At 43.8% G+C, this 25,732-nt stretch overlaps 1 protein-coding gene across 1 annotated transcript in view; it reads left to right on the top strand.

Annotated features, from left to right (window-relative positions):
* ATOH8 (atonal bHLH transcription factor 8) overlaps positions 1-25,146 on the top strand; it is a 37,390-nt gene extending 12,244 nt beyond the window's left edge. The window contains exons 2-3 of the mRNA XM_081861049.1: positions 2,813-3,004; positions 19,528-25,146. Of these exons, the coding sequence (XP_081717175.1) occupies positions 2,813-3,004; positions 19,528-19,533 (198 nt within the window). The 3' untranslated portion in view covers positions 19,534-25,146. The remainder of the gene's footprint in view (positions 1-2,812; positions 3,005-19,527) is intronic.
* Positions 25,147-25,732: the final 586 nt, after the last annotated feature.

The raw sequence follows: 25,732 nt of genomic DNA, 5'->3' as shown, positions 1-25,732 counted from the left end.
GACACTGGACATGGTTAGGAGTTGGGGCAGGCAAGTGAGGAGGCTCTGGGCAGGCTTTGGCACTGAGGCCCACTGCCCACTGTTTGAGAAACACAAATGTACCCAGCAATCCTCCAAGTGGAAGTTAATCTGTGATAGTCCCTGTTGTTAAGGGTGCAGCTGTGTACGTTCAAGATTTTGCCTCTTATGTACAGAGCAAAGGTGGTCATTTGTATCAGTCCATCATTATAGGCCAATGGAGACTTGGAATTCCTTCAGAACAAGCTGGTGGGAATACAAGCCAAGCTCAGGACAGTTATGAGGGTCAGGCAGGCAAGCCTTGATGAACTCTGAAGAGGCATGAAGAAACCTGGAGAGAAAGAGTCGGAAGCAGCAGAGGCTGGCAGCTCATGAAGACTGAGTAGCCAACCTGAAAGCTGCGAATGCTTGCGGGAGAGGACTCCAGTAACAGTCTTTGGTAGAGCTGAGGCCACAGTGACAGTGGAGTTGAGGAAACAAGTCACAGTCTAGACTTCTGGTGAAGACCCCAGAAACCCTGAACAATGGGAAGACTTCAAGGGACTCCACCTGAACACACCTGTGAGCTAGCTATGGTGGCGTTAGGAAATGAAATTGGCTATGGTCAGGGAAAGGAACTAGGGTAGCCACTTAGACACCTTCAAGCAGCAGTAATACCATTAATGTTTTTGTGACATCTACTTAAGTAACCTAAAGCATCATCTTGTATAACCCAGCTATTATGCAACTTAGCTGCAAATGATCATATTATTGTGTTTATTCCCAGGTTAATGTGTATAGAGACAGACAACAGGTCTGGGGAGAGCTGAAAGTTGTCTGAGAGATTTTGCTTTTCATTTTATTTCTTTTGCCCTGTTGCCTCCCTCGGTCAGTTATGCAGACTTCTGAAATAAGTGCTTGAAAACTGCTGTTGCTGTTGTTTTTGTTCACACAGTGGCATCAACACATTTAAGTTGATCTTGTGGCTTCACCATGGTAGCTTCTGTAGCAGTTGGCAGATGTCTGCAGCTGCAAGCCTGGAATGATGTAGGTCAATCAATGGTTTCTACAGCAGTCCCATCTGAGGTTTATGCATGGACAATAGCTTGAGTTCCATACATTCAGTAGAATATGCAACATCTGACTATTTATTTCATAGAATCATAGAGTTGGAAGAGACCACAAGGGCCATCGAGTCCAACTCCCTGCCAAGCAGGAAACACCATCAGAGCACTCTTGACATATGGTTGTCAAGCCTCTGCTTAAAGACCTCCAAAGAAGGAGACTCCACCACACTCCTTGGCAGCAAATTCCACTGCCGAACAGCTCTTACTGTCAGGAAGTTCTTCCTAATGTTGAGGTGGAATCTTCTTTCTTGTAGTTTGGAACCATTGCTCCGTGTCCGCTTCTCTGGAGCAGCAGAAAACAACCTTTCTCCCTCCTCTATGTGACATCCTTTTATATATTTGAACATGGCTATCATATCACCCATTAACCTACTCTTCTGCAGGCTAAACATGCCCAGCTCCCTTAGCCATTCCTCATAAGGCATCGTTTCCAGGCCTTTGACCATTTTGGTTGCCCTCCTCTGGACACGTTCCAGTTTGTCAGTGTCCTTCTTGAACTGTGGTGCCCAGAACTGGACAGAGTACTCCAGGTGAGGTCTGACCAGAGCAGAATACAGTGGCACTATTACTTCCCTTGATCTAGATGCTATACTCCTATTGATACAGCCCAGAATTGCATTGGCTTTTTTTGCTGCCGCGTCACACTGTTGGCTCATGTCAAGTTTGTGGTCAACCAAGACTCCTAGATCCTTTTCACATGTACTGCTCTCAAGCCAGGTGTCACCCATCTTGTATTTGTGCCTCTCATTTTTTTTGCCCAAGTGCAATACTTTACATTTCTCCCTGTTAAAATTCATCTTGTTTGTTTTGGCCCAGTTCTCTAATCTGTCAAGGTCGTTTTGAAGTGTGATCCTGTCCTCTGGGGTGTTAGCCACCCCTCCCAGTTTGGTGTCATCTGCAAATTTGATCAGGATGCCCTTGAGTCCATCATCCAAGTCGTTGATAAAGATGTTGAATAAGACCGGGCCCAAGACAGAACCCTGTGGCACCCCACTAGTCACTCTTCTCCAGGATAAAGAGGAACCATTGATGAGCACCCTTTGGGTTCGGTCAGTCAGCCAGTTACAAATCCACTGTAATTTATACATGTAATGTTTGTCCTATATAACAAGTGGTAGTTGTTCTCCAGGAAAATAGCAAGAACAGGATTGTTACCCCCTTTGCAAATAAAAGGAGCAAGAAATTTGATGATTATTTATTTATTTACCAACAGCTGCATGTTGTATAACACAGAGGTTCGACATCTGAGGTTTTATCATTGCTATCTATGGTAATGTTACAGTTTCACATCTACAGATAGGTAGCCGTGTTGGTCTGCCATAGTCAAAACAAAACAAATTCCTTCCAGTAGCACCTTAAAGACCAACTAAGTCAGTTCTTGGTATGAGCTTTCGTGTGCATGCACACTTCTTCAGATACACTGAAACAGAAGTTTATAGAAGGGTCTGGAAACTTCTGTTTCAGTGTATCTGAAGAAGTGTGCATGCACACGAAAGCTCATACCAAGAACTGACTTAGTTGGTCTTTAAGGTGCTACTGGAAGGAATTTGTTTAGTTTCACATCTGTAGTTGCTGCATGCCCGTCGATATTTCGCAAGATGAAACAGGAGCAAACAGGTGTACCTGGTAGCCTTTCAAGTGTTGAGTTTTGATGGTCCGCCCTAATTTGCTCTTCTTGGTCTTTCTAGGTTCCCTGCTATTCCTATGGACAGAAGCTATCCAAACTGGCCATCCTGAGGATAGCATGTAACTATATACTCTCCTTGGCTAGACTAGCCAACCTGGATTACAGTGCCGACCACAGTAACATGAGCTTCTCGGAATGTGTGGAGCAGTGCACTAGGACCTTGCAAGCGGAAGGGAGGTCTAAAAAAAGGAAGGTATGTTTCGGGAGGATAAAATGACAGCCAGTTATAAATGGATGCGTAACCTCTTTAGTCTTACCAACATTTGCTGGTTCTTTTTGCTGTTGGTTGTCTACGCTTATGCCTTTCTCCAGTCTTCTGCACCCTTCCACCTTTTTATTTACGTTCTAATGGAAGTTTATTTACATGCTTCACTTGCATTCCTTTCTATGTTTGAACACAAGGGTAATATTGATGAAGCTATGCTGCTGTATTCCCTGAAAACAGGACACTATTTGCAAAGCATAAAAGCACAGTTATTCAACTATGTTTTTCAGTGTTGTTTAATGTAATCTCTGAGGAGGGGAGCAAAAGGCAACAAGACAAGGTAATCAATCTCTCTCTGAACCAACCCTCACCACCAGTGGTGGAACTGCAGTTTTTAACACCACCCCATTCCCCTTACTGAGACTTGAACACCTGATTGGCTTGAGAGTATCGCAACGTTGCGTATTTGCCAGGGCTTCAAACCGCACACAAACACACACCCCAGGTTGGGCTGCTGTTCTCACTTCCCTGGCACCTGAGAAGGTTGGACGCAGTGAGAAAGAATTGTGGGTTCTGCCTCTTGAGGATTAAGGAGGCCCCCACTGTGGCCTTGCCTTCTTATCTTCAGAATGACTAGTTTTTGTAACTTCTTTCTGTTGGAATAGCAGCAAACAGAGGGCAGTTAGTGTTATGTACTGAAGTTCTCACCCTGATACTGTAGGGGGATACTGTAGATTGTTATGCAAATAAGGGATTGAAAGTGACGTTCAGTGATTGGATAGTTTTAGAAAATTGTTACAGTTACGTTGTACTGGAGCTGTATATAAGCAGGCTGACTGAACCCTTCAGTTCAGTTCTGTTTTGGCCTGTGAATAAACAAGAGCTGTTTGAAGAATCGCTGTGTCGTCTGATATATTCACCCACAACTTAACAATTAGTGTAATTTAGGCTGTGAGGTAGTGAATACTCAGGGCTTGAAAGGGAAAGCTAAAATTTTATGGTGAGTGAAGCAGCACTACTTGTAGGGCACTAATAAAGGAACAAATTCTTTTAAACATGGACTGAGTGCTCTGGTGTCTCCACTTAGAAATATCAGCACCTTCACCCCCATGAACAGAGAGTGTGCTCCCATGCAGGAGGCCATGAGAATGACTTCCAAACCAAGGATGCTCTCAGGGGTCATCAAAATGTTGTCCTTCTGTGTTTCCCAGCTTTTATCAGACTACAGAAAATCCATTTAATGTGCAAAAAATAATAATAATAATAATCAGAAGTGGCACCAGCCTGTCTAGTATGGACATCCAAAGCAGAATCCAGGCTTGTCAGAACTGCTTCTTTACCCTTCGAGTACTGACATGTTGTGTTGGCCCCTGAATTAGCAGGTTGCAATCTTGAATTAGCATTTCCTCCTTCTGACAAGAAGGCTTACCCACTGGCTCTCCCCACGCTTTTGTCTATCATCCTGGAGCTACCTTATGCTTGCCTTTTTGTGCACCCATATGATTTATATGGGGACGTGAGTGGCGCTGTGGTCTAAACCACAGAGCCTAGGACTTGCCGATCAGAAGGTTGGTGGTTCGAATCCCCGCGATGGGGTGAGCTCATGTTGCTCGGTCCCAGCTCCTGCCAACCTAGCAGTTCGAAAGCACAACAAAGTGCAAGTAGATAAATAGGTACCACTCTGGCGGGAAGGTAAACGGCATTTCTGTGTACTGCTCTGGTTTCACCAGAAGCGGCTTAGTCATGCTGGCCACATGACCCGGAAGCTGTCTGTGGAAAAACGCTGGCTCCCTCGGCCAGTAAAGGGAGATGAGCATCGCAACCCCAGAGTCGTCCACTACTGGACCTAGCGGTTGGGGTCCCTTTACCTTTACCGATGATTTATGGGACTCTCACAGGGATCTAAAAACACACAATGCGTGAACTGGTTTGCCCAGACATATGGCACAGTTCTGTAATAGCATGCTGGGAAGTATCAAGCAATCATCTGGAGGCTTTTAGAAATATTGATATCCCGCCTTTTATACCAGGAGCTTAAGGCTGCATCCCTATTCCATTTTCATTCTCGTAACAACCCCCTGAGACAGATATTGCTGACAGGAATGACTGGCCCAGAATTACCCAGTGAGTTTCACTGGTGAAAGGGGATTTGAATGGAGATCTCTCCTCTCCTAGGCTGACACTAGGCTAATTACTACACAACTTTGCCATGTGAACAGACACTTAAAAGAGAGGCGCAAATGCCAATATTAAAGATAAACAAGAAACCTGTCATGCACTGCATTCCTTTAGGTTAACTTAAAACCCTTAGTCAATTAGTTGAAATCTTCATCAAACTATGCTAAGGAGGAAACCAAGTCTTCCATCTTTCCCAGAAAGTGACATGGATAAATTAGAGGAGAGATTGATGCCTTTGCTCAGGGTTTTATGACAAAAAGAGATCTGTAAACTACGAGTGAACTTCCTATCTGCATTTCAGACTCGGTTGCATGCAGGGTAATAAATCAGCTGGGTTTTAATGGGAAAATGGATAGCTAAGCTTGAGGGATACTTCTTGACTCTTAAGAGTTACCTACTCCGCAGAACAATGTGATTTCTGTTTATCCTAGCAATCATTTCATTAAAATGTAGTTTATAAATAGACACAGCAATACGACCCCATTCTTCTCCATCAGAGATTTATTGGTAGATCAGCATGGCTAAATCAGAGGATTGTGGAGGGAATGTAAATTAGGATCAGGGCCAGAAACTTTGTTCTGTACATTTGCAGCCGTAGTCAAGCACATGGATCACTGGCGGTTCACCTCTGTGACATCACAAAGTTGCCTCCCCTGGAGCAATTGTTAGCTTTGAAAAATTGGCAAATGAAAAGAAGAAAAGAAAAAGGCTTTCAGGGGTGCCCAAACTTTTTTCAAAGAGGGCCAGATTTAATGAAGTGAACATGCGTAAGGGCCGACCAAAGTTGAGCTTTTTAAAGGATTTTACCCCAGGACATACACTGCCACAGGGGCCGGATAAAATCGACAGGCAGGCCAGATTAGGCCCTCGGAACGGACTTTGGACATGCCTGGCTGAATTGAATAAATGTACATATGGGGTAAGCCAATAGCAGAATCAGCATTGATTTGCAGGCAGGTGCAACAGCCTTTTTTCACAGCGAGGTTAGGTCAAAAAATGAATTTACCCCATAAATTTAGGGGAAGGGGCTTGGATCAGGAGAGCAAGCTGGATACTTCTCTCCCTGATGGGACAAGTTCGATAGGTGAATTTTAAACTACATGGATAAAACCTGAAGTCAGGTTTAAAATTAAACCGTGCAGGTTGAAGCACTCTGTGGCAGGAGCATAGGGAGGGGTGTGTGGCCCGCCCCGCCCCGGGTGTCATCCCTGAAGGGGTGACAAAATGGCACGCCGCGGGGGGGGGCAGCATGTACCACGGGGCCTAGCCTGCGGCGCGCCCAGGCCACGTGTCTCTCCTGGGAGTGACGCGGTGGCTCGGGGCCCCGTGCTGCCAGAAACGGCAGCGTGGGGCTTGCGTCTGCCAGGCAGACTCCATGCATGGATTGCCATGGCGCCCCCATAGGCGGATCACCCCGCCCCCAGTGCTCCGGGTGCCAGAATAGCTAGCTACCTGCACTGTGGATGGCATTTTCAAACCCTAACTTCAAAGTGCCAGGTGCAGCTCTCTGCAGAGGCTTGGAACAGGCTTTGCAGATGCCACCAATCGGCTGATCAGCAGTGCTTGCAAATCCCTTTTGTCACCCAGCTGCATCTTTGTATGGGCCTCTAGATACAATGCATTTTTCAAAAACAAAGGGTGGCCTCGGAAGGGCTGTAGCTCAGTGGCAGAGTGCATGCTTTGCTTGCAGAAGGTTTAACCCCCAGCAGCCACAGCCTGCGTGGCAAAGATTCCCATCGGAGACACTAAAGAGCCTTGGCCAGTCCATGTTGACTGTTATGTACTGAAGTTCTCACCCTGGGCCAGCAGGAGGATACTGTAGATAGTTTTCACTCAGGTCCACATATGCAAATACGGGATTGAAAGTGACGTTCAGTGATTGGATAGTTACAGAAAATGGTTACTGTAGCATTGTAGTGGAGCTCTATATAAGCAGGCTGGCTGAACCCTTCAGTTCAGTTCAGTTCTGGCCTGTGAATAAACAAGAGCTGTTTGAAGAATCGCTGTGTCGTCTGATATGTTCACCCGCAACTTAACACTGACAATGCTGAGTTAGATGGACCAATGGGCTGTCTCCATATAAGGCAGCTTCCTATGTTCCTGTCTCTAAATATATAATTTAAAAGGAGCTTCATCTTTTATATATGTAATCTGTGTCCACTTTCCATGTTAGATGTAAAGCCCTGTTAAAGAGGTGTGATATCTATCCATTTTATCTTTGATTGTACAACAGCATTTCTGTACTGGCTGAGAGACTTAGTCCTACAGTTTGATTATTTAAACAAACCCTCTCTTTTCCACCTGGAAACTAACATGCTTTCTGTGTGGTGTGTTTTTAGCCTGCTGTTCACTAAGTAGCCATAGGAAATTATTTGATTGTGAATTGAAAGATTCAGTGAGCCAATATAATCAGTCTCCAGCAAGCCCACCTGACTGCAGTATACAACGCTACAGTCTGTTCCCTCTTTCTCCCTCCCTGTGTCACTTTCAGACTTGTTCCATTTTTCCACTGCGGGCAAGCTTTTCACACTCCCCAGATGTAGCTGGTTGGAGCTTGTTCTGGCAGGCAGAGGCTCCAGATGTTACATTTACCGGCTTGTGTATAACCTTTGTGTTCGATCATCTATATGATGTTCCTAGCATGGAAATACTGTTTCCCATCCCCATTCCATTTTGCTATTACAGCAGGAAATCATGGATAAATGTTGTGCTCCATCTTTCACTTCTTCCAGTGCTAAAATGTTGAGCTCTATGGGTGAGCTCAGTATGGGTGAATGTTTAATTGAGTGCTGGAGGTAGTTTGGGAATTAAAAAATAAGGAGTTTAATAAGCTACTAAAAAAAGGTATTTTTTAATGCTTCTCTCTCTTAAAGGGCCATCATTCAGTCAACTTTGACAAGCTTGCTGCCCGCCCCCCGTAGGAGAAAATTGAACATAAGAACTATGCAGGATTAGACCAAAGGCCATCAATTCCAGCATCCTATTCTTACCAGTGTTCGAAACTCCCATTGTTCTAGGCACATTTTGTGACAGGGAATTTCATTAGCGTGAGCAGTTTCTGAGCTCTGGGTGCCTAAGATTTCGAATTAAAACTGCAGAGTGGAAGGAAAGGAGGACCTTTTTCTGCCTCTCCACTTCCAGCTACTCTCTGAAGACTGGAGAAGAGACCCTCTTAAGAATATTAGGGGGGTGGGCAGGGGAAGGACTGGGCCATGCGAAAAATGAACATAATATTTTAGCTGCTGTTCATTTTCAGCTTTGTATTCTTGTTATAAAGAAGCACGCCTAGACATTCAGTTGTTGTGCCCCTAACCTAGCTTTTAAGGTGCCATTTAGCTCCTATCTTTCCTATCTCAGTTTCTAACACTGATTCTTACAGCGGCCAACCTGAAGCCCACAAACAGGAACTGTCCCCACTTGTGATTCCCAGCAACACTTCTTCAGAGGCATAATGCCTCCAGCTGTAGAGGCAGAACAAGACGGATCCTATGTTTCTGATTTAAATCAGAGGCTCACTTCACTCTTATGCTCAGAAAAAAAAGTTTACTTCCGATGATTTAAAAATAAGCATTGTCTGCTCCTAGAAAAAGTTGCTGGTTTTGGTGGCTCATCTATCAGGACAGGACACAAATCCTGGTTAATTAACTGTGTGGCATCCAGCTTCCTCTGAGTGCAGGGAAATTCATGGGGGTAGCTGAAAATTTCCAATCGCAGTTCCTGCCACCAGATTATCTACTTACTCTTGGGGGAGGCCAGTGCGTAGGAGGCAAGGTAAACTGTGCAGAGATGCAGCTTTTGAGGATTATGGGAGACTTCCACTATTTCATTTGCTTTATCTCTCACAGCACACACAAGAACTTCTCTTACAGCAGGAATGATGGCTGAGAAGAAGCAGATCATTGATAAAGTAGACTAAATAAAATGTGGCTCTTTCCTGGTAACATAGGAGGCTACCTTGTACTAAGTCTGCCCCTTGGTACATCGGCTCAGTATAATCTATGAATGGCACCAGCTCTCCAGGTTGTTCCCAGGCATATGTCCTTCCCAGGCTTATCTGAAGACACTGGGGCTCATACTTGGGACCTTGTAGATGGAAAATATCTGCTCTGCCACTGAGCTTTGTCCTCGCTTTCTTGCCAGAGCATATCAAAAAAGTTACTGGAATTATTGACCTCACACTTTTCATCCTCTTTGAACCCTCAGGGGAGCTTGCAGTACAAAACAATGTAAAATAGCACTCAGACTGTTATAACAAGTTAATAAGCAACTGGTCACCAGCAGTAATAAATGCGAAAAACAACCAGCCAGATCAACAAACCTGAGCAGTCAGAATTTGCAAGCATTTCCAAAAAAATGCACACCTAAACTAAAGTGCTTTTGTCTGCAGCCCAATAAAAGCACACAGTGAGGTGGTACGCTGTATTTCCTGCAGTAGTTTTACAGTTTGGGGGGCCACAGACAGGAAGGTGCTATCCCGTGCCCCTCAGAACCATTTTGGGCTTTGAAGGTAAGGAACAGCACCTTGAACTGAGCCTGGGAACAAGGTGGGAGCCAGTGCAACTAATGTAATATCCATGTGATCTGCGTTCAAACAAATAGGCTCCTGTCAGCAGTCAGCTGCTGCATTTGTAGTCTGAACGCGCAGCTGCTGTGCTTCAATGGATATCTTTAGCTCTTAAAATTCTGACCACAAAGCTGACCCTGCTGTTTGTAGGACTGAGGTAAAGGATATTGTTCCCCTAGGCCAGCTGGAATATTCCTGGAGGCCACACTGCTTTGATGGCCAACTCTGCCTGAGATAGTTGCATAGTTTCATGCAGGGTGAGGCAAATTCCCTTAGGACTCCTGCAGGAAACACCAGCCTTTCTCACAGCAGATATGTAAAGGGTGAATGTAATAAATGCATGCCCATACGTCTTTAAGCAAGCATGTAGAGAGGTCTGGGAATCTCAATTAGACCAAGGTTTCAAGGGGTGGGTGTGTGGGTGTATAATTTTATGTATTTGCTGTAGGAAAAATGGTGTAACATGGTTGTTTCCTTGAGTTATCGTAATGTGCAGAACTGCTTAGATATTTGCCCATGAGAAGACGCCAGATTCATTCCCCGAGGTACTCATAGCATAATGGTTAATCGTTCCCTGATTCTGATATTTGCCCTAGATATTTGCCAGGGGCCCTTCATATGCATGATATCTAATTCTGCCCTGACGCCTTCCTTCAGACCCTTAATTGGCAATACAGTGCTACCTCAGGTTAAATACTTAATTCGTTCTGGAGGTCTGTTCTTAACCCGAAGCACCACTTTAGCTGATGGGGCCTCCCGCTGCTGCCGCGCCGCCGGAGCACAATTTCTGTTCTCATCCTGAAGCAAAGTTCTTAACCCGAGGTACTATTTCTGGGTTGGTGGAGTCTGTAACCTGAAGCGTATGTAACCCGAGGTACCACTGTACAAAGGTTTGCCATATATCAACTCTGTGTGTACAACAAACAAACAAGACACAGGACACAAAGGCTACTAGAATAGAAACAAAATAAAAAAATTCCTTCCAGGAGCACCTTAGAGACCAACAAAGTTTGTTATTGGTATGAGCATTTGTGTGCATGCACACGAAAGCTCATACAACAAACTTAGTTGGTCTCTAAGGTGCTCCTGGAAGGAATTTTTTTGTTTTGTTTCGACTATGGCAGACCAACACAGCTACCTACCTGTAACTGCTACTAGAATAGGTTCATTTTGACACTATATGGTTTGTGTCACCTTTTTGAAAACCCAGCAGCATCCTGATAATTGCGTCCAAATTTCTTTGTGAAATGGAGCAATAAAGGAGCAGAATGTGATCCTCGGAAAGTATCTCATGTGCATCACAATCAGAGAGAAGCTAGATGTTTCTTGGCTGCCCTTTCCCTTCTCTGTAGCACCCAGCCACTCTGACTCCAGTGCTGGAAAGGCAATATTGCTTGTGCTTTAGTTTTCTGAATGTGACAGTGACTAGCCGTTGGGGGAGGTTGTTGACCTGTGACTGGTTAACTTTCAAGTGTGTGTGTGTTTGTTTGTGTGTGTGTTGTGTGTACCCACATGTGTGCTCCTTCTTTGTTCTTCTTAGTTGTTCTGTGCGCAAGCAACACTGTTGAGTAGATGGAAGCTGAGCTGGAGCAGGAAGGGTTTTCCTCCCCCCTCCTTCTCCCCCCCCCCCCCGCCTCTCTTGCTCTCCTGGCAGTCCCAGACTCCAGATGTTCAGAATGCTAGTTGGGAAGTCCTGCTGGCGCCACTCAGGGCAGAGGGCAGGGGAAAGGCACGCGAGCTGGAACCCAAAGCACTCAGTCACTGCAGGATTTGGCACACCCCCAGCTTTCTGCTGGCAAATTCCCCAGCACTCTCCTAGCCATCTGTTCCAAAAAAACACTTTCAGAACCTCATCATCACTCAGGATACAACATTGAGAGCAGCTGTTAGGGAGGCAGGAGGGGGAGGGAACCCTGCAAAAGGTCTCTTTGTGAGAGAGGAAACAGGCTTATAAATAACAGAATAGTTGCTGCTCAATAAAAGCTTTCTGCTAAAATTTGTTTCTGTTTATAATTACGTGTGTGTGTGTGTGTGTGTGTGTGTGTGTGTACATGCAGAGAATTAAAAAGAAAAAGGATTATAATGTAAAATGCTGTACAATATTGGTGTACCAATACTTTGTTGCTCCTCGTTAGTGGTCAGATTGAAATAAAATCAAGCACAAAGAACAAAACATGTTTTTCACTCAAGGTTTCCGTGACAGCCTTTTTTGAAGGTTGCAAGCTTTTACATTTATAATGCAAAAGAAGGACATGAGACAAATGTTTTATGACAATAAGATTGCCTATAATCTAAGTTAGAAGGTGATGAATAAATCAATGGCGATAATAACCAATTTGGTTGCAGTTGGTTGAACTACCTGCCCCCCCCCCAAACACAAGCCCCCCTCCTGCATTGTTGCAATGGTCATGCATCTTGATCATCGTTACTTAGAACTAAGCCCTACTGAGCTTAATGTAGCCTATTCCCAAATAGCTGTGTGTAATATTGCAGTTTTAAGTGCCAAGGAGAGTTTAGGAGATTTCAGGATTTAAACTTCTGGGTCCATGAGCAATTTTTCTTAAACAACTACTCTGTAGTTTACTCTGCAAGGTTTGGAACTGCAGATTGCTTGTGCAAATTGGAGGGACGTGGGTGGCGCTGTGGTCTAAACCACTAAGCCTCTTGGGCTTGCCGATCAGAAGGTTGTCGGGTTGAATCCCTGCGACGGGGTGAGCTCCCATTGCTCTGTCACAGCTCCTGCCAACCTAGCAGTTCGAAAGCACGCTCCGGCAGGAAGGTAAACAGCATTTCTGTGTGCTGCTCTGGTCTCTGTGTTCCGTTGCACCAGAAGCGGCTTAGTCATGACCCGGAAAAACTGTCTGCGGACAAACGCCGGCTCCCTCGGCCTATAAAGCGAGATGAGCGCCACAACCCCAGAGTCATCAGCGACTGGACTTAACTGCCAGGGGTCCTTTACCTTTACCTTTTACCTTGTGCAAATTGGTCAAGCAGCTCTTTTTGCATATGTACATGACAGTTACAAGAGCCACACAATTCTTGTGTAGCACCAGTTATATAAAAGTAGCACCCAATGAAGTAATTTAATATTCTTGAAATTAGGGTACAACCATGGTATAGCTGTTGGGACACAGGTGGTGCTGTGCGTTAAAGCACAGAGCCTAGGACTTGCCGATCAGAAGATCGGCGGTTCGAATCCCTGTAACGGGGTGAGCTCCCGTTGCTTGGTCCCTGCTCCTGCCAACCTAGCAGTTTGAAAGCACGTCAAAGTGCAAGTAGATAAATAGGTGCCACTCCGGCAGGAAGGTAAATGGCATTTCCATGCGCTGCTCTGGTTCGCCAGAAGCAGCTTAGTCATGCTGGCCACATGACCCAGAAGCTGTACACCAGATGACCGCCACAACCCCAGAGTCATCCACGACTGGACCTAATGGTCAGGGGTACCTTTACCTTTACCCTATGGTATAGATATGCGCTGGGATTCAGTTGCAGCAGACCTTGGCATCTCATGTTTCATGGATGACTCCAAAATCTGCTGCCACCGCCACCTCTCACCTTTCATTGGAATAATAGTGGCAAAGCCTACTCGGGCATCCCATAAGCTCTGAGCCCGGTGTAACTGCAACAGGCGCACTCCCCATGAGCCATCTCTGTTCAGTGTTGTGCTGTTATGATAATTACATCAGCATCTCTGCTTGCCAGACAGAACAACCTGCCATCTCCTCTGCCAGCATGCTGTTCTGAAGGTTTTCCTGACCCCCACCTCCCAAGGCAGTTGAGGGGCACTGGGGGAGGGGGAGGAAGCCTTGTCACCCTAGTGGGACTCATTGCAGTAGCTGAATCACCATAATCACCATATCCATAACTATAGTTGCTTACTGATAACCAAAAACGTTAAGTGATTTAATGGGGTGGTATTTATCTATAGATTCATGGGAGAAAAGTTTGAAGGGAGTTGGGTATGTTTAGCCTGGAAAAGCATGGAGTGAGACGCAATACAGTGGGACCTTGGGTTACATACGCTTCAGGCTACAGACTCTGCTAACCCAGAAATAGTGCTTCAGCTTAAGAACTTTGCTTCAGGATGAGAACAGAAATCGTGCTCCGGCGGTACGGCAGCAGCAGGAGGCCCCATTAGCTAAAGTGGTGCTTCAGGTTAAGAACAGTTTCAGGTTAAGTACAGACCTCCGGAACGAATTAAGTACTTAACCCGAGGTACCACTGTATAATGTCCATCTCAAATATTAGAAGGGCCCAAGGGGTAAGACCCAGGTCAATAGGTACAAATTCCAACACACACACACACACACACACACACACACACACACGAAAAGATTTGAAACTTCCTTGTCATATGAGCAGCTCAACAGTGGAACAGACTGCCTTCGGAGGTCTCATTCAGTAGAGGTTTTTTTTAAAGCAGAGGCTGATCCATCTAGCAGGGATACTAGTGGATTTCCTTCAGCAGCAGGGGGCTGGACTATAGATGACCTTTGAGATTCCTTGCCCCTCTATGATCCTTTAACGCGAGCAATCCAGCAAAAGTTAGTTGGGAATACATCCTTCAGGAGTATATAGCACGAGCATTTGCATGTTTAGTCAGAAGTAAGTTGTTCAATAGGACAAGTGCATGGGTTAAGTGTGCGTGGGATTAGAGCCTTACAGCACAGCCCTATATGTGCCTACAGCTGTGGCATCCTGGGCCAGCATCTTTATTGAGGTCTTGTGCATGGTTAGTTCAGACTCCATTAGCTCATTGGCATTTTACATGCCTTTCTTCTTCTTTTGCTCAGTATGAACAGCATTCAGAAGGTCAGGTAGATAGCACTAGAGATGCCCGAAAGTGGTTTTAAGCATTACACATGACTATGACCTTCATCACAAACTCATGTTTGCTAGATCAATCACAGTACTGTTACCTGCACACCAGTGTCCAAGCAGACATATTTCAAGGATGCATATTTCAAGTCTGCATTCCTTAGAATGAAGGTTATTGGCAACTGTGCTGTATATGGTTTTATTTACACATATATACAGGCTGGGCATAAGCTGGAAGGTGTTGCAGCATCAACACACCAACAGATCTTTCTCCCCCATTAGTTTTGGAAGCTTGGGAGCAAAGTTGTAAATTCAGATTAGGCATACAGAGGGAGTAAGCCCAGCCCAAGACAAAAACTGCCCTCACATCTGCTGTTCTCTTATCTTCACCAGTGACATCACCTCCATCCAGGCAAGAGGGGACCATCTGGAAGTGTCTCTAGCTGGTAGTTTTTGTGCTAACCAATCACCTATATTATTTGGTCACACAAAGAGATGCTAAACAAAGAGACTGGTTGCAACATGGCTTGGCTGTAAACCAAGATGGATGCATGAATCCTTTGCTCTCTTCAGACTTCTTGGAGGAAGAAGAAAGGTTCGTGATGGCAGAAGGCCCAGGGAAGGTGTCAAAGCCCACTAAAACAGTGGCCCCAGTCAGTGACAGTTCTGAACTGAGTACTTCCAGCTTTCTCACCTGCTCTCAACCAAAAACATTTATAGTTCATTTTTATTGCTATGCAGTGAGAGAGGTGTGCAGACCTTGAGCAGCATGCAGAATCTTAATTGTCAGGGACAATTAAGATTCTGCACGTCCATCAGGATTTGAGCCAAGAGACACTTGAGCATGGGAGGTCCTCCTAGATCATAGGTGCTTAGAAAGGCAGGCATTGTCATGAACAGTCGGATACAACTAAACGACAACAACAAACAGGGTCAGGCCTGTGCAGAGCTTGTCTGAGGCCTGGGACAGGAGTCTTATTGGTTATCCACAAGGCCTTTGATAGTCTTGAATGGCCCTTTTTTCTTAAACTGCTAGAAAAATTGTGACTTGGTCAGAGGTTTTTAGATCTAGTAAAACAATGTGTTCTCATTTGGTCACTGCAATTAGGGTCCAGGTGCTGGACTTGTGGTTGCAGTGAGGAGGGTGATGAAGCAGGATTGTCTCCTTCGCCCTTCCTCTTTACAATTGTGGCTGAGGCATTAGCATATAAGATAAGCGCCAGTTATGACATTAAAGGAATTAAGATCAGCAATGAAAAACAGGCCATAAGTTTTTTTGCTGATGATACCTTGATAATGATATCAGATTCAGAGGCAGGGATTTCGGAACTGAAAGTGGAACTTACTAAATTTCAGGAGGTTGCTGGTTTAGAGGTAAACTATGCAAAATCCTTTCTTGCATACCTTAATCTACTATGGCAGATGTCTTGTGGCACTTATGGCCACAGGTCTACAGGGAGCATGCTTTAAATATTTAGGAGTAATGGCAACAATATGTTTAGCAGAGCTTAGGCAGTGCAACTCTAGAATCATAGAATCATAGAATCATAGAGTTGGAAGAGACCACAAGGGCCATCGAGTCCAACCCCCTGCCAAGCAGGAAACACCATCAGAGCACTCCTGACATATGGTTGTCAAGCCTCTGCTTAAAGACCTCCAAAGAAGGAGACTCCACCACACTGCTTGGCAGCAAATTCCACTGTCGAACAGCTCTTACTGTCAGGAAGTTCTTCCTAATGTTTAGGTGGAATCTTTTTTCTTGTAGTTTGGAACCATTGCTCCGTGTCCGCTTCTCTGGAGCAGCAGAAAACAACCTTTCTCCCTCCTCTATGTGACATCCTTTTATATATTTGAACATGGCTATCATATCACCCCTTAACCTCCTCTTCTCCAGGCTAAACATGCCCAGCTCCCTTAGCCGTTCTTCATAAGGCATTGTTTCCAGGCCTTTGACCATTTTGGTTGCCCTCCTCTGGACACGTTCCAGTTTGTCAGTGTCCTTCTTGAACTGTGGTGCCCAGACCTGGACACAGTACTCCAGGTGAGGTCTGACCAGAGCAGAATACAGTGGCACTATTACTTCCCTTGATCTAGATGCTATACTCCTATTGATGCAGCCCAGAATTGCATTGGCTTTTTTAGCTGCCGCGTCACACTGTTGGCTCATGTCAAGTTTGTGGTCAACCAAGACTCCTAGATCTAGCTGCTGCTGAAGTAATGGCAAGCCCTTACTCTCGCTTGGTATGGTTGATTATTGCCGTTAAGATTATGTCCTGCCAAAGCTTTTATTTATGTTTCTAACATTGCATACAGAGTTCCACCTTGCCCTCTTGCAGTGGTGGCAAAGGTGTACTGAATACTTCTGCCACAGGGGAAAGCAAGCTAGAGTCAGCAAAACAGTGTCATGCACCAAGCCTTGGTCTGTGAGGAAGTCATTGCCTGAATGTCAGTGGCCATGAAGTCGCAGGCCAGGCAGCTGGTTCTGTGTGGCAGCTGCTGCACTTAAAACAAAATAAAAGGTGACACAGCGGTGGTCAGGCAGCTGCAGCTCATTCTTCTGCTCCTCCAACTGGAGCAAGAGGCTCAGTGTGCCTAGAAGATAGTAAGTGCATGCTTGCGACCACATGTGCATGCAGTGAGGAGTTGTGACCAATCCCACTTTCCCAGTTCATGCAACCCTATAGTACATATTTGCAGAATGTGTTCGTTCCCTGTATGCATCTAGTATGTATTGTGGAATGTGGTTTGTCTGCCTGCCTATTCTCTATGGGTCCTCCCAAGATATCATTGCCCAATTTGGCATGTTGCCCAATATAGCAGGATAGAAGATGTGTTGAAGTGCTTTGTCTGTCCTGAATCTTCCAACATTCATCTTCACTGGATGTATATAAGTTCTAGTGTTAGGAGATAGGGAGGGAAAATGTCTCTCCATCCATTTTCTTCACACTATACATAACTTCACGTACCTCTCTCTAATCTCCTCCTACCTTATCTCTAAACTACCCCCCCCCCCCGAAAAAATGTTGAAACCTTTGCTCATAGGGTAGCTGCTGCATTCTATTTTCGAAACATTTTCCAACTCCACAATATCCTTTTGGGGGTGAGACAACCAGAACTGTAGACAGTATTCTAAGTGTTGTTGTACCATAGATTTCTAGCATTGTATTATGATAGTGCCAGATTTATTTCTCATTAAACTTCTTTGAGGTTTTTGTTTGCAATCAAGTGATATATAAATATTGTGAAATAACTAAATTAATATTTAAATCCTCAATGATCCCTAGTATGGAATTCACCTTTATTTAAGCAGCTACTGCAAACTGGGTTGACATCTTCTTGGAGATATCCACTATGACCCCGAGGTCTCATTATTGGTCATTCAATGGCAGTTTAGACCCCAAGAGCATATACATGAGATTAAGAGAATAATTTATGTTAACAATGTGTTTGACCCCCAACGTGATACCACTTTACACTTGTTTACATTGAATTGCACTTACCATTTTATTATCCATTCACTCACTTTGGAGCTCTTTGCAATCTCTTTTTCTGTTAAACATCCAGAACAAATTGATATCATCATCAAACTTAGCTACCTCACTCCTCACTCTTAACTCTAGATCAGTGGTTCCCAATTACTGAGGACCCCCTATTTTTCAAAAGCTGAGCCATGGATCCCCTACTTTTGAAAATGGTACCTGGACCCCTAATTGGGAACCACTGCTCTAGATCATTTATGAACCAGTTAAAAAACACATGTCCCAATATTGCTGCCTGGGGGGACTCCACTTCTTAATTCCCTGTCCATGTATGCCTACTCTCTGCTTCCTGCTATTTACCCAGTTCCTTTCATCTTAGTCTATGACTGCTAAGTTTATTCAAGAATCTCTGGTAAGGTACTTCGTTAAAAGATTTTTGAAAATCTAAGTGTGTAGTTTCAACTGGGTCACCTCCATCTATGCACTTCTTAGCCCTGCCAGGGAACTAATAGGTTGGTGAAGCAGGATTTATTCTTGCAGAAGCCATGCTGGTTCTGCTTCAGCAAGACTTCTTCTATATGCTTGGTATTTTTATATTTGACAATGCTTTCCACCAGTTCTCCCAGAAGACACCATAAGGTAACCACTCTGTAGTTTCCTGGATGTATTTAAAAAAATGGTGTTGCATTGACTACTTCTCAGTTACAGAGAGGCTGATCACATGGGAAGAATAATCCTTCTAATCAATAGAAGAATCAGACATGGGATAAATTGCAGTAAACATTACAAAGCAGGGAAGGGGGGAACTCAACATGTGGTTGCTGTTTTCTGCAGCAGCTCGTGCTTCTTAAAATACTCTTAAAAGTAAGGGTAAAGGGACCCCTGACCATTAGGTCCAGTCGTGACTGACTCTGGGGTTGCAGCGCTCATCTCGCTTTATTAGCTGAAGGAACCGGCGTACAGCTTCCGGGTCATGTGGCCAGCATGACTAAGCCGCTTCTGGTGAACCAGAGCAGCACATGGAAACGCTGTTTACCTTCCCGCTGGAGCGGTACCTATTTATCTACTTGCACTTTGACGTGCTTTCGAACTGCTAGGTGGGCAGGAGCAGGGGCCGAGCAACAGGAGCTCACCCCATCGCAGGGATTCGAACCACCGACCTTCCAATCGGCAAGTCCTAGGCTCTGTGGTTTAACCCACAGCGCCACCCGCGTCCCATACTCTTACATCCCATTAATTCCAAGTAAGACTGTGACCATAATCATTTTTTACTTTTCTTCCTGGGCCACCATAATATTTCTTCTTAGATGCTTGTCTAGACAGCATTCAGGTCTGTAGGATGTTATGTCTGCCTGCACACACTGTAATCAAAATTATCACTTAGGAAAATAATCCTTCTAGTCAATAGAAGAATCAAGAGTGATTCCTACTTGGTTGTCAGATGTTCTAATAAAATGTCTTTTTTTCTCTAGGAGTAACAACTGAACAGGGTGAATCCGGTGACAGTCCCGTCCCATGTTGTCATAGTACACATTGTCCAACTGAAAACACAACCTTTCCTTAAGATGAAGACTGCCGACGAGAACTCTCTGGATGTGAGAAACCCATCCCAGAAGTTGCAGATGCTTTCTTCTTACGTCATTTTCTTCTTAAGCCAACCACAGTCTAGTATGTGCAATGTATTGAGCACTTTCCCCCTTTGCTTCCATAGGAATTATCACCCCCAGCAATATAGTGTACTGCAATTTCACTGCAAATGCCAAAGATCTGGTGGAGATTATACACTTGTCACTCAATCTAATGAATATGATCCACTAGCAAAAGCAGTCCTCTGCATGTATCAGGAGCCATCAGCATGAACCAGATTTGCTGTGGGAGTCTTGATTACTTTCAATGGAATGCACATTGAAATGTGTCTTCCGTCTACGTTTGGAAGTGAATGGAGATGTAAATCCCAGTGGAAGCGATAAAATGCAGACAAATGGGTGCATTCAGATGTACATCTGATGTATGCTTGTGATTCCTGATGTGTGTGGACACTTGCTTTGGGCTGTGACATCAGGGTCTTGTTTTTTACTTATATGACACCGTCCTGGAGTAGAAAAATTCCCAACATTCCCTTATATAATGTCATTTATCACTCCCAGATCATACTTCATAAATCTTTCTTTATTATTTTTTTAATCATCCATTTGAATGGATCTTTCTGAAGCACTGAAACCAGGATTTGGAGGAGAAAGCAGCTAAGACATACCAACATTTGTTCCAAAATCATTGATTTTTCTTACTTTCAGCAGGAAAGTTCTGTTTCTTTGATAGTTTTTCACACAAACACACACACAGGGAGTAAAATAGTGACAAAAAAGAACTGCTAACTACAGGAAACATATTTTCATATTTTAAACATGTCATTTAACCCAATGTATTAACCTTTATACCAAAAAAAGAAAAAGAAAAAAGAAAACAAAGGCTAAGGAGCAAGAATGTAAAGTAGCAGAACTATTCCAAAACTGTTTGTCAAGTCCTATTTTGGAATGTAGCAATGTTTAAAAACACATGTAATGCAAAGGCATTGGAATTCTATATTGTATCTTTCACTTCAAATTGAAGTAAAAAAAAAAAAAAGGTATAGAAAAAGCTCACTTGGAGTAAGCAGGCATTATAAATAGTTCATGTCATACATAAGGCGTCTGCTAAAAATGAAGAATATAATTCAGCCTCACAGTCAAATAATATGGCCTTTTGAAGTCAAATGAAATGGTTGTACGAAGTAGTTAAATTTGGGTTTCTGTTATTTCAGTATAACTTGGGTATTGGTTTACAAAATGCAATGGGTTTGAAACTAGCCTTTTCGTACCTATCAGGTTGGGAGACATCACCAAGTATGTTACTCTTATTATATGTATTAGAACAAGACTATATCCTACGCTTTAAGCCTAATCTAAAATGCAGAATTCTGGACTGTTTAGTTGATGTCCACCACTTTCACTGCACTGAAGGGCTTCTACATACTTTCTCCCTCTGGCGTGTTGATGGTGGGTTAATACTAGCGATAAACCCCTGGGGGAATAGGACAAAAAAGCTGGACTGTCAGGAGTGTCTCTGGAGCTACAAAATTGATTCCAAGCCCTCACCTTGGACACCAGTTCTCAGCCAGAGGAGCAAGTACAGCAGTTGCAGACCTCAGAACACACCAAGGTGGCAGCTGATGGTTCAGTGTGATTTCTGCTGCTTCCCAGAGAAGGAAAAGAGACATGTGGTGGTGGCAGGTGACTCCCTATGGAGGAGGGAGCAGTGTGCAGAGGAATGACTCATGGTTTGTATTGTCTCTACACAAATGCAGAGAGTATGGGAAACAAGCAAGAAGAACTTGAGCTCTTAATACTGAATGGTAAATATGACCCAGAAGACACTACTGAAACCTAGTGGGATGAGACTCAGGACTGGAATGTAGAAACAGAGGAATACAAGCTGCTCAAATGGAATTGATCAAACAGGAAGGGAGGAGGAGGAGATATTGTAGTAATAGGAGACTTCAACTATCTTGATATCTGTTGGATCTCAAACTCAGCCAAGAATGTAAGGTCCAACAAATTCCTCAGTTGCCTTGCTAACGATTTCCCAGAATTTGAAAGAAGCAACAAAGGGGTTATCTCTCTTGGACCTGGTCCTCACCAACAGGAAGGAACTGACTGATAAGCTAAACGTAGACAGAACCTTGGGAGAAAGTGATCGTGTCTTCTTGAGTTTCACTATACACAGGCAAGGGAAAATTGAGTGTAGTCAGACATGCACCCTGGACTTTGAGGAGGCTGATTTCAAAAAGCTTAAGGAACTATAGGGTGAAGTCCCATGGTCAGAAATACTCAAAGAGAAGGGGGTCGAAGATGGATGGGAGTTTCTTAAAGGTGAGATATTGAAGGCACAAATGCAGACAATTCCAGCAAGAAAGAAAAGTGGTAGGCACCTAAAGAAACCAGTGTTGCTGTATAAGGAGCTTACAGATGGACTAAGATGTAAGGAGGGCACATATGTATAAGAAATGGAAGAAAGGAGAAATCATGATGGAAGAGTACACACGAGTAGCCAACAGTTGCAGAGAAAAGGTCAGGCGGGCCAAAGCTAAAAATGAACTCAAGCTTGTAAGAGAGGTTAAACATAATTTAAAAGGTTTCTTTGGCTATGTTCAAAACAAGAGAAACCAGCAAGTATTAGGTCCTCTGTGTGGAGAAGATGGACAAATACTATTGAGTGACAGAGAGAAGGTGGAACTGCTAAACACTTCCTTCCAAAAGGAAAGCAATGCCCAACCAGATAACATAATAAATGATGCAAGGAGCGACCTGAAACCCAAAATAGGAAGAGAGGTGGTAAGGGAACATCTGGCTACTTTAAATGAATTCATATCTCCAGGGCCTGATGAGCTGCACCCAAAGGTAATAAAAGAGCTTGCGGATGTAATCTCAGAGCCTATGTCCATAATTTTTGATAATTCTTGAAGAACAGGAGGCAGGCAAGTGTTGTCCTCATCTTCAAAGTGGAGGGGGGAGAAGACTCTGCACATATATAAATTTTAATAATAATAACTCCTCCTACTCCTACTGCTGACTATAGTCAGCTTAATGTCAATACCAAGAAAGGTCCTAGAATAGATGATTAAACAGTGAACACTTAGAAAAGGATGCGAAATCACAACATGGGTTTCTGAATAACAGGTCACGTCAGATGAAACTCATTTCCTTTTTTGACATACTTATAAGCTTGGTGGATCTGGGGAATGCTATGGGTGTAGGGTATCAAGTCTCCCATGATATTTTGGGGAGAAGCTGGTAAAATGTGGGTTGAACAAATGTTAGGTGGATTTGTAACTGGTTGACTGACCAAACCCAGAGAGTGCTCATTAATGGTTCCTCGTCGTTCTGCAAAAGAGTGGCAAGTGGGGAGCAGCAGGGTTCTGTCCTGGGCCTCTTGTTGTTCAACATCTTTATAAATGACTTGGACAAAGGAATTGAGGCGATGCTCAGCAAATTTGCAGATGACACCAAACTGGGAGGGGTAGTTAATACCACAGAAGACAGAATTGGGATTCAAGATGCCCTTAACAGATTGGAGAGCTGGGCACAAACTAACAGAATGAATTTCAAGAGATAAATGTACAATTCTGCCCTTAGGCAGGAAGAACCAGCCGCACAAATATAAGATGGGGGACATCTGGTTTGCCAGTAGTACATGTGAAAAGGATCTAGGGATCTCAGTAAACCACAAACTGAGCATGAGACAACAAAAGCAGTAGCGGAAAAAAAGTGAATACTATTCTAGGTTGCATCAACAGAAGTATAGTGTCCAAATCAAGGGAAGTAGTAATCCTGCTCTATTTTGCCTTGAACAGACTTTGCCTGTAATACTGTGTCCAGTTCTGGGCACTACAATTTAAGATGAATATTGATAAGCTGGAATGTGTGCAGAAGAGGGCAACAAATATGATCAAGGGCCTGGAAACCAAGCTTTATGAGGAATATAGCCAAAATTCTATACTACTAGGTCATGGCAATCTGTGCTTGAACTTGATTCAATTACTATGTTCTCGGAGAAGTTTGATTCTGATAAAGCATATAGAATGGCATTTGTCCACCTGATGCAGCAGACAAAATCACCGAAAACAAACAGCCAGAGCAGTTTGGGTGACGATCTCAGGTGAGTGTGGACCCACTTTTTGAAGATTGCACCGTCCTCATTGACTTCTACTGTGACATTACATTTTTTTGCTGGGCTGCCAGGCCATAGGACCAATATGAATGGTTTTAGGATCCCCAGTAAGTGCCCCTCTTCTGTTCCTGCCCCACTAGTCCCCCAGAACACTCTTTTCCCCAGGTTTAAACCAGTAGCACCTTAGAGACCAACTAAGTTTGTTCTTGGTATAAGCTTTTGTGTGCAGGCACACTTCCTCAGATACACTGAAACAGAAGTCACCAGACCCTTATATATAGTGGGAGGATGGGATGGGTTTTTTTAAGGAGGGTAGTATGAGATGGGTATGGTAAACCTGTTAACGACTGTTAACGACTGCAATTAGACCTACAGGAAAAAGCAAGGGATAGTATGCAGATGATTAGATTATGTAATGAGACAGGAATCCAATATCTCTATTCAGACCATGTCTCTCCATAGTTTTCAGTACCATACCAAGAACAAACTTAGTTGGTCTCTAAGGTGCTACTGGACAATTTTTTTATTTTTTATACATATTTCGACTGCTTCAGACCAACACGGCTACCTACCTGAAGGTTTAAACCAGTTTAAGATTATGTATTGTAGCACATATTTCAAACGTAATCTATTCACAAGTTCACAATCAGCTTAAAGATAAGCACTGTGCATATTTTACAAACTGGTAATGCTTAGGTTTGGTTGGATTGCTCCTCGTTTCTTTCAATACTGCACTTTTTTAAAAAAACAAAGCAAACTAATTTAAAACTTAAATATGGCTGGTTTCTCAAGCAAGCTGTGTATTTCTTTTCATTAAGGTAAGTGCTGTGTGTTTTCAAAGGGTCTTCCGGGGGGAAAGTCAGATTTTGGAGCCTAATGAAAAAGACGGGGTGGGATGAATCCAGTTCATCACAAGACATGGCAGATGAGGCACAAAAACTCAATCCAGCTCCATACCAGCCGTGCCTTCCGAGCCTAGTAAGCATCCACCTAGCTGATGCTAGCTTGTTATGAAGAAAGATGAGCAAATTGCACACTGTTCACATGCAAGAGTCACTGGTTTCTATGCAACATTAAATAGGTCTCTTTTCTGGAGACTTCCTGAATTTGAAACTACAACTCAGTTCTGTTCAAAGAAAGGAAACACTCCTCTTGAAGATTTACAGCATGCCTGTTAATATGTGGCTTGCTTTGCCTCTGCTGCATAGCAGAGGCCAGCAAACCATGCACAACTGGAACCCGGTCAAACTTTTATAGTCTTTCAAATTGAAGTTGGAGCCGGGGAGGAAATACTAAAATCCTGCATATACAACTTCTGTCTCTGTGTGAGAGAGAAATTCCATGAAAATCAGTGCAGTGATGAATAAAGTCATATCCCATTTAAATGGATCATTTCTTTCTTTCTTGAAGTCCTTTAAAAATATGGAACCTTTAAATATTATTGAAAAATGAGCTTTCATTACAGGGTAAGGACTTAATTAGCACACAACTCATAGTTTATGAAGGCTAGTCCAGTCAAACGTGTTTGCTTACAAAGATAAAACCCACTTAATACTTTTAAATAGCACATCCTATACACATTCGGTTAAAATCAACAGATCCAGTCTACTGCCTTACTGGTTGTTGTTTTTAAAACACAGGAAAAATCAGGAAAAGCTGCCATATATAAGTGTCACTCCAGTCAGTTCAGAGGTACAGTGGTGCCCCGCAAGACGAATGCCTCGCAAGATGGAAACCCCGCTAGGCGAAAGGGTTTTCCGTTTTGGAGGTGCTTCGCAAAACGAATTTCCTATGGGCTTGCTTCGCAAGACGAAAATGTCTTGCGAGTTCCTGCAGTCCCCCCCGCTTTCCCCCCCTTTTTCTAAGCCGCTAAGCCGCTTATCAGCTGGTCTAGCTGAATGCCAGTGGTTGGGCAGCTGGTTCTGTATGACAGCTACAGCACTTAAAAGACAAGTGACCCACCGGTGGTCT

The sequence above is a fragment of the Podarcis erhardii genome, assembly GCF_964252035.2.
Source record: "Podarcis erhardii genome assembly, chromosome: 5".
NCBI classification, from domain to species: domain Eukaryota; kingdom Metazoa; phylum Chordata; class Lepidosauria; order Squamata; family Lacertidae; genus Podarcis; species Podarcis erhardii.
Note: the sequence above shows the minus strand (reverse complement) of the source record. Positions and strands in the feature narration are given on the sequence as shown.